General features: G+C 37.3%; 2 protein-coding genes across 2 annotated transcripts; both read right to left on the bottom strand.

Moving 5' to 3' along the window:
- Positions 1–2,036: 2,036 nt before the first annotated feature.
- Positions 2,037–3,407, bottom strand: LOC109116727 (uncharacterized mitochondrial protein AtMg00810-like). Its single transcript, XM_019202671.1, has 2 exons — positions 3,392–3,407; positions 2,037–3,272 (listed from the first exon to the last, which is right to left on the bottom strand). Exons 1-2 carry the CDS (start codon positions 3,405–3,407, stop codon positions 2,212–2,214), a joined length of 1,077 nt encoding a protein of 358 aa, XP_019058216.1. The 3' UTR covers positions 2,037–2,211.
- A 1,865-nt stretch (positions 3,408–5,272) lies between these two features.
- LOC104814748 lies at positions 5,273–7,017 on the bottom strand. Its single transcript, XM_010542931.1, has 2 exons — positions 5,657–7,017; positions 5,273–5,357 (listed from the first exon to the last, which is right to left on the bottom strand). The coding sequence occupies exons 1-2, from the start codon at positions 6,555–6,557 to the stop codon at positions 5,350–5,352; spliced, it is 909 nt and encodes a 302-aa protein (XP_010541233.1). The 5' UTR covers positions 6,558–7,017; the 3' UTR covers positions 5,273–5,349.
- Positions 7,018–12,447: the final 5,430 nt, after the last annotated feature.

The following is a 12,447-nucleotide window of genomic DNA, read 5'->3' as shown; positions in this document are numbered from 1 at the left end:
TCTTTTCTTCCCAAAAAAAAAATAATATTCCCTTTTTTTTTCCCACAAAACACTTTTAAATAAAATATATTGGGCTTTCTCTTATGGACTTTTAGATTAATCTCTTCAAATTGGGCCAAGACTAAACTTTTCAATTTGGGCTTACTCTTTTGGGCTTTTCAATTAATCTCTTTTAATTTGGGCTTCAATTTTAAATTTGGGCCTTAAACTCAATTTGGGCTTCACAAAACAACTATTTGGTTTTTTTTTTCCAACATTTTTTTTAACCTAGTTGTTTTTAGATCCAAATTCGTGTGAGATTTTATATCGAAATTAAAAGGAGATTTAGGCACTTACCCGAGAAGTTTGCCTCGTGTCAACCAAATCGAACTTAAGATTGTTGGGGACGACAGTTGTTGACGATGACCAAACTCCGGCGATTCGAGCGATTCCAGATAAGTACCTGAAATTAAAAAATTATTTTGTCGAGGCCTGTGAAACACAGTTTCCTTAAGTTCGATTTCCGTGCCACCTCTAAAGCTTCGAGGCTATTGGAGCACGGTGATATCTATGAACAATTATACATATATGGTATGCCATATGATCCACTGGTGTGGTACGTAAATTGTACAGATATAATAACTATTATATACTATTTTATGTATATAATAGTATATAATTACGTATATAATGTATGTAGAGCTATAAAGTTTATGCGCTCTATCCATGTTACATACGATATTTATTTGAACATATATAAACTCTATTTGACTCAAAACATTTTAGAGTATTTACATGTATGCACAAACATTGTTTTACATGTTTATATAATGTACCATATTACATGTATTTACAATAACATCTATCTAAACTATATTTACAATATTATGTAAATCGATTAAACCATATAGTTTAATATGCTTGTATGTTTTAAAGACCATACGATCACAAATATCCATACATACGGGATTTATTATTGTTATGTCTCCGATGAACCGTGTTTTTATCTAAACATTTTATGGTATACAATTTTCTGAGACATGGGGAGTTTGAGTCCTATGTATTGTATATAAAACTCCCCTTTTTTAAACTCCAACGGGGTAAATATATAAACATCACTCTATGTTGGGGATGACAGTTGTTGACGACGACAAAACTCCGGCGATTCGAGCGATTCCAGATAAGTACCTGAAATTAAAAGATTATTTTGTCGAGGCCTGTAAAACACAGTTTTCTTAAGTTTGATTTCCGTGCCACCTCTAAAGCTTCGAGGCTATTGGAGCACGGTGAACTCCCAGGATACAACGACCGCGTATTTGGAAGAAGCTTTCCAAATACCAAGCGAACTCGGAGAGAGATATGAGCAAATATGTGAATGCTCTTTTTTTTTTCTCTAGAATGCTTGTTTCTTTTTTCTGTGTGTTTTATGAGCTAACCTAAGACCCCTATTTATAGTAGAGGGGAGAATCTCAAAACAAATCAATTTGAATTTCAAAATTCAAATTTGATTTTATTTTGATATTATCTCAATCTTATCTTAATCATATTTGATAGATTTTCTGCGGATTTGAATCCAATTTGATTTGAATTTGAATTTCAAATTCAAACAAGAATATTCTCTTAATATTATGCAGATTTAAAGTTTCTAAAACTTTATACGGACCGGGCTTCTCACGGGTTAGGCCCGTTTTGATTCTATCAAATAAACCCAAATCCAACACTCTATAGAGACAACCATTACCCATTCCTAAACTTACCATTCCTAAATCTGTGATTATATGTGGTATAATGCATCTAAATTATTACCAAGTGGGGACATTTGTCTTAACACATTTTAATACCCATAACTACATATGATTTTCATAAACATCGGGTATTGTGGTATACAGATGAGTAAATACATAGGAGTGCTTGTGGTATAAATGTGTAAGTGATGCACAAATTACAATGGTTTGTGATCCATTGGTTAAGTATGCAATGGATCTATTATAGGAAAAGAGATTGATTTGTGAGAATTAATCAATAAAATTTGAGACTGTATTTTATTCATACCCTTATGCAGCACATATATACAGATGGCAAAACGAAGAAGAAGAAGAATAATCCAGAAAAGGAAAGTCGGTCTGATATGGAAACATAAAAAATCATCACAAAGAAAAATATGAGAACTAGAATATATGAGCGTAATGATCTCCATCAGGAAGATCTTCATACGGGATTCCTTCGGCGTGATTAGGGTTGGAAGGAAGAAGAAGAAGCACCTTGAGCATTTGGGTCAACGTCATCAGGCCCATCATCCTTGTCTTTAGTAAGGCCCAAGTCTTTGTGGCCCAAGTCTTCGTGCTGTCCAGATTTGTTCAAGTCGGAGTTCCCCCTTTCGTATATATCTCCTCCAATATTCCCCCTCAAGCTAGGCATGTAGAAGTCATGCATGCCGAGCTTGCCAACGAGATAATGAAGAACATCGGTTGAGGTAGCCTTGGTAAAAATATATGCAAGTTGGTCGGTGCTCTTCGTATAGCTCAAGGAGATGATACCTTGAAGTATCTTCTCACGGATGAAATGGCAATCGACTTCGATGTGCTTCGTACGTTCATGGAAAACTGGATTGGTAGCGATGTGAATGGCAGCCTGGTTGTCACAGTGAAGGGTAACCGGTGATGTAGAGTCGAGTCGGAGTTCCCCCAAGAGTGTTTTGAGCCAAATGATTTCGGATGTCGTATTTGCCATGGCTCGATATTCCGCCTCGGCACTCGACCGCGCCACCACCGTTTGTTTTTTACTTCGCCAAGTAACAAGGTTCCCGCCAACAAAGGTGCAGTATCCAGTGGTAGACTTGCGATCGGCTTTATCTCTGGCCCAATCTGCGTCATAGTATCCCACGATCTCGGTGTGTTGATTGTTGTGCATCCATATCCCCATTCCCGGCAAGCCCTTCAAATAACGTAGGATTCGATCCACCATGTGCCAATGGTGGAGAGTCGGTGCATGCATCCATTGACTCACCTGATGCACCGCAAAGCTTAAGTCAGGTCTCGTAAGAGTAAGATAAATCAGCTTACCTACCACCCGTCGAAAACGTTCGATGTCAGGAAATGGCGAGGAGTCCGACGTATCCTTGTAGTTGGCTTCAAGAGGTGTCCGGGCAGGCTTGGCCCCAAGCTTCCCTGTGTCTCGGAGTAAGTCAAGTGTGTATTTGCATCGGAAGACTTCGATGCCAAGAAAATATCTGAGCTCACCGAGGTCTTTAATATCAAACGTTTTCTGCAAGTAAACTTTAGTAGCAGCTATATCTTGAGTAGAATCACCCGTCAAAATGATATCATCAACATAAATGAGTAAAACAACAATACCACCGTCAAACACACGAATGAAAAGAGAGTGATCAGCATTGCTACGTGTGAAACCAAACGCAAGGAGGGCATCATGTAGCTTTTGGTACAAAGCCCGTGGAGATTGCTTCAAACCATAGATGGACTTTTTAAGACGACACACCACGCCTTTCTCAAGGTGATAGCCGGGAGGAGGCTTCATGTAGATCTCTTCATTGAGATCGCCCTGTAAAAGGCATTCTTAACATCCATCTGCCAAAGACACCAATTCAAATTAGTAGCAAGTGAAAAAAGTACACGGACGGTAGATAATTTAGCCACAGGAGCGAAGGTTTCAGTGTAATCTTCCCCATATATTTGAGTGAAACCCTTGGCAACGAGGCGAGCCTTATGACGTTCAATGCTACCATCACTCCTATATTTAATTTTGAAGACCCACTTGCAGCCAACCGCCTTTTTGTCCTTCGGAAGAGAGACAGGCTCCCACGTTTCATTCCTCTCCAATGCAGCCAGCTCATCGGACATTGCATCCTGCCAAACCACATTATCCTTGGCTTCTTCATAAGAGGCAGGTTCAACCCCTTGATCCACTCGACTAAGAAAAGCCTGTTCATGGTCAGAGATATGGGATAAAGAATAATAATCATGTAGAGGATAAGTTACTGCAGTATGTGCACGATCCTGAGCAAGATCTTGATATTGTAGCAGTGCTTTCTGTTGGAGACGAGCACTTCGACGAGGCATCAGACGAACAGGAACATCAACTGTGTCGGCAGAGGCGTCGGGGCAAGTGATAGGTTCGACAAGGTCAGAGGTGTCGTCAGGGCTGGAGGGTCCACTACAATCAGGTGGCAGCATAGCGGCAGCTGGTTCGACAGGTTCGGTGGAGTCATCGGGTCTGGAGGAAGCACAGTGAACAGGAGCCTGCGAAGCTTCATCAGGTTCAGTCACAGGCTGTACAACAGGGACTGTCTCAGGAAGTGTGACAAGATCTGCATCAGAAGAATTTTGGCGTCGAACAGATTCTATGATATCACGAAGAGTGGAATCATATCGGGGCGAGTACGCTGTCAAGGAATCTAGGTCGGGCGTATCAGAGGCAGCGAAGTAGCCCTTGCTTTCGTCGAACCGAACATCCCGAGAAACGTAGATCCGTCGTGACTCAGGGTGATAACATTTAAACCCCTTTTGATCGGTTGAATATCCCACGAACATGCACTTGAGACTCTTAGGGTCGAGCTTATCCCGTTGTGCATCTGGAACCAAAACAAAACATACACATCCAAAGACCCGTAAGTGATCTAAAGATGGTATATGATGATTAAGTACCTCGAAGGGAGATTTGTCGGAAAGATTTTTCGTAGGCAAACGGTTGATAAGGTAGCAAGCCGCGGTGACCGCATCACTCCAAAATCGTTTCGGCACATGCCGATGGAACATAATAGTCCGAGCCATATCCATGAGGTGACGATTTTTTCTCTCAGCAACGCCATTTTGTTGAGGCGTGTGTGGGCATGTTGTTTGGTGTTGAATGCCATGTTCAGAGATGAATGACTGAAACTGATGGCTAAGATATTCCCCTCCATTGTCCGACCTAAATATTTTTATCTTGGCATCAAAGTGGTTAGTCACATATGCATAAAAGTGTTTAAACGCAGCAAAGACATCCTTTTTAGATTTAAGCAAAGTAAGCCAAGTGTACTTGGATTTATCATCAATAAATGTCACAAAATATTTGTTATTGTCTCGAGAGTGACAAGGAGCCGTCCAAACATCCGAGTGAACAAGCTCAAAACAATTATCATAAATTGTCTGCGATAAAGGAAAAACTAAACGACATTGTTTGCCCAAAATACAAGCCTCGCAAGGATCTTTATTCATAGTCGTGTTTGGAAAAAGTAGATGCATGACTTTGGTGTGTGGATGACCTAAACGTGCATGCCAAATAGTAGAAAGTGCGACTTCGGAATGAAAGTTCAAGCGATCAAGTAGATAGAGATTATTCTTGAGAGCTCCTTTACCGAATATTGCTCCCGTTTTAGTATCCTGAAAAACAACTTCATTAGCATCGAAAATAGCTTTACACTTAAGATCTGTCGTAAGTTTAGGAATCGATAGGAGATTAATTTTAAAATCAGGAACATAAAGAGCATTGATGTCCTTGTTAAAAAGACGAATCGTGCCTTGACCACGAATGGGAGAGCTAATACCATTAGCTACAGACACGACACCATGACGGTGTTCCAATGAGGAGAAAATTTGTGAATCATGAAACATGTGATTAGTAGCACCCGAGTCGACAATAACCGATGAATGTAAGGGAGATTCAATGTGAGAAACATTACCAGACTCAGATGCAGATTGGATGAGTTGCTTCAGAGTTTTATACTCTTCGTCAGAGAACATGTCATGTGAGGGAGTTGCAAGAGCACGTTCACGAACCTGTGTTCCGGGCTCTCTGAATTTCTGAGGGCGAAGGTGTGGATGAAGGATCCAACACTTTGCCTTTGTGTGACCTGACTTCTTACAGTGCTCACAGAAAAAAGGAGTTCTCTCCTTCGAAGGAAAAGATGTTTTTCGAAAATGGGCAAGTTCAGGCTTACCTTGGAAGAGATTGCGCCCTCCTTCTTCCCGTTTAATGAGCATGCACACCTCATTGAGAGAAGGCAATTCTGATTGTCTCAGAACGTGGTGAACTAAATCTCCATAAGTGCCATCAAGGGAAAGGAGGAGCGTGTATACTTTGTCTTGTTCATTTCGCTGTGTGATTACTGCAGAGTCTGTGGAAACAAGCCTGAGTTCATCTAACTCGGCCCAGAGGGCGCTGAGGTCGCCGAGAAGTCTGTTGAACGGTTGGCCACCTTGGTTGATGGAGTGCAGCGATTTTTTGATCTCGTAGATCCTGCTCGAGTTGGAGAGATTTCCATAAATTCCCTCTAAAGTATCCCAGAGGTCTTTAACGGTATCTTTGTGTATATAGGTTGATAAAATAGACGCCTCTAGAGAGCTGTGAAGTAGAGACAACACCAACTGGTCCTCTTGGAACCAAGCACTTTCTTCAGCCGCCGTGTTGGGCACCACCGTAACAGAGCCATCCTCCGCCGTGACAGTTTTCGGACTAGGCAGCTTGATGTGAGTCCAGAGAGCCTTACTGCACAAGGTCGTTTTGGCAGCCTTGGACCAGATAGCATAGTTGTTTCCCGAGAATTGGATCGGGATCAATCGTGGCGACGAAGAGGTATCCATGGAAGCAGAAACGGAATCGATTCTTAGGAGACTGAGAAGTTATGGATCAACGCTCTGATACCATATAGAAAAAGAGATTGATTTGTGAGAATTGATCAATAAAACTTGAGACTGTATTTTATTCATACCCTTATGCAGCACATATATACAGATGGCAAAACGAAGAAGAAGAATAATCCAGAAAAGGAAAGTCGGTCTGATATGGAAACATAAAAAATCATCACAAAGAAAAATATGAGAACTAGAATATATGAGCGTAATGATCTCCATCAGGAAGATCTTCATACGGGATTCCTTCGGCGTGATTAGGGTTGGAAGGAAGAAGAAGAAGCACCTTGAGCATTTGGGTCAACGTCATCAGGCCCATCATCCTTGTCTTTAGTAAGGCCCAAGTCTTTGTGGCCCAAGTCTTCGTGCTGTCCAGATTTGTTCAAGTCGGAGTTCCCCCTTTCGTATATATCTCCTCCAATATCTATAACTCATATGTAACGGGTATTTAGAGTGCATATCATCTATAAACTGTATTTTTAGAGTGCCGTAAAGTCATAAAACCATTCCTAAATCATAATGTTTGTTATACCAATAAACATATGTTTAGTTTAAATCACAATGGAAGAAACATAGATTATGTAACATAGGCTTGAAAAATAGTTATACCTGTCATAGACTTGTGGATTATGTTTAACATACCCCGGGAAATGTATAACTAGAGTGTTAGATATAACACAGGCATGATCCATAACACAAAATTTTTTATGTACATTTTATTGCACGTATTTTAAGAGTGTCTATTAGTATGATTTATATACGATTACATAACATAACCAAACAAATACATCCGTGATTACACATAGGGGTAAATGCACTGTAGGATTATGATCACTCTAAATTTTGAAACAAGACAAAGGACATGTTTAAAGTGCTGATGTGCCTAAAATCGTAGTTTTATAGCATATATGTAACATCATAGAGAGTTCTCACTAACAAATCCATATATATTGGTGACAAATAGAGCAAATAGTGGCGAAGAAGCGTGTCAATGGCGAAGAAGAGTATACACATCCCTCTTCTTCTTCTTCTGTTTCTCTATCTATCTCTTCATGGTGATCTCACCGGAGCTCAAGTCACAAGACAACTGTAACGCGCAATGTACATGGGAAGAATGTTTAGTCACCACCCTGTCGGTATATCTGTAATATGGATCTATGGGTCTATACAACTGTTACTAGGATGGTTGATTTAGAGTGGACCCTGGATTTGAAGAGTGATATAGCTAAAATCATAGTTTTAATATTGCGTGTTGTTATAAATATAATCACAGATAGTATGTACATATTGTACATACAATATTAAGTTATATATGTCTTAATCTTGATAGTGATGCACTCTACCATATGATGTTAGAGTGCACTTAGTATACAATTTTAGAGCGTAGACATTTTTTACATAACTCTAAGATATTATGGATTCAAATGTGGATTCAAAAACATGTGATACATATACAGACTGGTATATGGGTATTACGTATATGTAAGAACTGGTATACGATATATATGGATCCGGGGTATTGTCTAACCGTGTTTAGATATGGACCCCCACTTTTAACGCATTAGATGGGTAACCTTATAAATATCTACTCATAAGTTATATAGCATGTAGGTTATGCTTTACGTTATACCATGTACAACTTAAAAAATTATATAGACATACATATATACATACTATTTAGACATGGGGAGTGTTAAACATATTAGTACTACATAAGAAACATTTTATATAACTAGAATACAACAATGTAGCATCCTGATTATGATCCAAACTGGTTATGATCATATATTCACCACAAATACAATGTTGTAGCATCCAAACCAAAACAAATTCTTACATGTACCAAAAAGCACGATGGTATGCCAGAACTCGGTGCGGCATCCCGTATGGTATTTCAGAATGTGGATTCACCTGCTGGCAAGTGAACGAGATATATTACGGAGCATCCCATAATAATCCCGGATGATTAACCAAAGAAAGTATATGATATCGTCAATATAATATATCTCAATATTACGGAGCATACGGTATTGTTTATCACGTTTAAATATTACGGAGCCATATGGTCTACCATATAAAACTTGACCCATCAAAACATATGGATTCAGAAAATAAAGGAATATTCTCATAAATCATTCGGTGCATCAAACATTGAAATCATGCGGTATGCCAGAACTGATCACCGCGCGTGATCAATGTTTGATGCACTTGATCAGTTTAAACGTTTTGATAGATTATCATCATAAACCATTCCTATATCTTTTATATAAATTATAGAGTTTTGATTCACGGATGTAAGATCATAATGCTGTAACACTTTATACATAATTCTATATGTTGTCCATTATGGTAGGTGTAAAACCATTACATAAAGACTTGATAGTTATGTATACATTATATTGCACCCAGTCCTATACATATGATTTTTGATAATCAGGATGGATTGCCAAGTAAAATAGTATACATATATTTGTATCCAAATTTTATGTGGTACGTAAAGTTTATATAGTTATGTTTGTTATTTGGTTTAGATATATATTTTGTTATTATTCTACAATTAGAGTTTTTTATTATTATATTTTACATATATTATTTATTAAAATTTAAATCATAATTAATCTTTAATACAATAGGGTACATATGGGTATATGTATATAATGTACATTATACCAAATTTAATATTGTATACATACGATTAATACATTATATCAATTTTTCTATTGTAAAGATTCGATATAGGATTATATGTATTCAAAACATGTAGTTTAGAGTGCGTTCCTACAAGGACTCTAAATATTTTGTAGTTTAGGATTGTAAATATAGATGGATTTACATTTATCAACAAGCGTTTCAAACTTATTCGGTTTAGATAAATGTATTATCGTTCATAAAGAAAAATTGATATACGTTCAAGCAGTATTATAAAAAAATAGTTATTCGACGCAAACTTTAAACATGTCGTATACCATAGTGGTATATGGTTTAGAGTGCTACAATACATAATGGTTTATGAGCAAGGTTTGAACGCACTCTAAACGTGTTTTGAGTGCACCCTATATATATAGGACTCGATCTATGTATATATATGTATGTTTGGATGAAACATGAAGATGTTTACTGTGGTTATGGGTAATCAATACCCCGAGTGCCATATAGCTCAAAATACCCATATATTATCTCCAGGAAATCATATGTTAGTAATGTTTGGATGTTTACATTGTATACCATTATGTATTGGATCCTGGCGATACATAAATCCATATAACTCTAAGATATAACCGTGTTTAAAACATATAACATCACTAGAGTAGCCACTACTCGGGTATGAAAATGATTTTAAATATGTATGTGGTTATGGGTAATCACAAACGTAAAAACATACCTCGTTATATACACCACTACTCGATATTAGAGCGTTATTAAATATGATATCGTATGTTTAAATGTTTGCTATACCAAATAAATTAGATGTGTTTTATAAACATGTAGGAGTGTATTATAATATGGGTAAAGTGCATATAAACCATATAAATGTAGGAGTTCTGGACACAAAACCCAGATATGGGGTATATATCAATATCGGGTATATAATTTTATACAGGAAAATCAAGTTGTATAATCGTAAAACCATGTTTGAACGTTTATATCATGGTATCACCCATTTAGCATGTTATGGTTTGAGTACCGTTTAGAACTAATATAAACGCAAATATTATGTGTTATACATGCGTTAGTATGGGTACACCCTGTAAACATATATGTGTTTTAGACAAAATTACGATATAACATGTTATACATATCATATCACAATAATATGGATGGGACTGTACAATTTAAATCTTTATATGTTATATAGATTTATTACCCCGTACGTTTGTTTATGTTCCTACAATATGCAATACAGTGCATGAATGAGCTATACCATATGTATGGTTATATGCACATATTGTAATGATGTCTAAATACACATAAACCCCTTTAATTGATTAGTTCAAATAAACGGTACAAACTCCCCGTACACGGTAATTATTATACACTACAAGAAAATAGTTATATACCGACGGAAAAATCCGTCGCAAATATAAAGGAAATCCGTCGCAATTAAGAATTTGCGACGGAATGCGACGGATTTATTTCCGTCGGTATAGCGCTGTCGCAAACGTATAACGGTCGTTAATCCGTCGCATTTTTGCGACGGAAAAAATCTGCGTTTTGCGACGGAAAGTGACGGATAATTCCGTCGCAATTTGCGACGGATTTTTTTCCGTCGCATTCCGTCGCAAATGTTTTAAAAAATTTAAAAAAAATTTCTTTTTTTTTTTACTCTCTCTCTCTCTCTCTCTCTCTCTCTCGTATGCTTCATCCGAATCGCATGTCCTTTATATAGCGAGGTTTTATCATTTTTTTTATAATAAATATTTTATTTTATAATCATTATTATATTAGATATATTATATATATGTATATGGGTAGGTGGTTATGCGTGATTTGTTTCACGTGGGCGGCCAAACCTTCTCCTTGTTTTTTTTTAAAATTATTTATTATTAATAATTAATTAATCTATTAATTAATAAAAAAATCAGGATGTTACACATACACATTCACATATACATACACATTCACTTACACACATATATAAACACACACATACACATTCACACATATATATACACATTCACTTACACACACATACACATACATAAACACACACAAACACATCAAACACACACATATATATATACATAAATACATATATATTACCTTATGGGAGAAATTTGGCGATCTTTGGAGAGATTTAGAAAAAAATGGCGATTTTTATTTTTTTTTCCGAAAATCTTTGAATCTGATGAAGACGACTCGTGGTTTTATATTGCGTTTTGCGACGGAATTTTCCGTCGCAATCCGTCACAAAATGAAATTTATTTACGCGCCCAAAATTCAAAAAATTTCGTCGAAAACCGAAACCAAATACATTGCGACGGAATATTCTGTCGCAATCCGTCGCAATTTTTATTTTCCGTCGCAAATCATCTATTTTTTTGTTGTGACAGAATTATCCGTCGCAAACCGTAGCAAATTGCGACGGATTTTGCGACTGTTTGCGACGGATAATTTTTTTCCACGTTATGTCGTAAAATCGTCACATTCCGTCGCAATTTCCTGTGCGACGGAAATTTTCGTCGCAAATTCCGTCGCTATATGCTGGTTTTTTTGTAGTGTATAATGTTTAGGTGGCCTTGTTAAATACTGTATACCCATATTAAATATATTGTAAAATGTTAGTTATTTTAGAGTAGATTGGTGGACTTTAAAATCTCTCAAAGGATTCTTGTTTCACGTGTATTACAAGTGTGGTGGAGGAGTAAAATGCTTGTAAAAGACGTATCGTGAATTGGTTAAGTGTTAAGGATTAGTCGGAAGATATTGAAGGTGGCTCGTTTGGCTCGTTTTTTCCGATAAAACAAAACTGAAAAAAATGAGCGACCGCTCAAAAAATGAGCGACCGTTCGGAAAATGAGCGACCGCTCAGGAAAATGAGCGACCGCTCAGGAAAATGAGCGGGTAGCTCATTTTCTCTGATGAACAAAACGGGAGAAAATGAGCGACCGCTCGGAAAATGAGCGTCCGCTTGGAAACAAAAAACGAGCCAAACGAGCCACCTTCAATATCTTCCGACTAATCCTTAACACTTAACCAATTCACGACACGTCTTTTACAAGTATTTTACTCCTCCACCACACTTGTAATACACGTGAAACAAGAATCCTTTGAGAGATTTTAAAGTCCACCAATCTACTCTAAAATAACTAACAATCCTCCACCATTTTAGAGTAGATTGTCT

Source organism: Tarenaya hassleriana, unplaced genomic scaffold, assembly GCF_000463585.1.
Source record: "Tarenaya hassleriana unplaced genomic scaffold, ASM46358v1 Cleome214, whole genome shotgun sequence".
Taxonomy (NCBI): Eukaryota; Viridiplantae; Streptophyta; class Magnoliopsida; order Brassicales; family Cleomaceae; genus Tarenaya; species Tarenaya hassleriana.
This window is presented reverse-complemented; position numbering and strand designations above follow the sequence as displayed.

Bases quoted from the DNA above. Each gene is read 5' to 3' on its own strand.
- LOC104814748 (XM_010542931.1), bottom strand. From the start codon at position 6,557: ATGGATACCTCTTCGTCGCCACGATTGATCCCGATCCAATTCTCGGGA.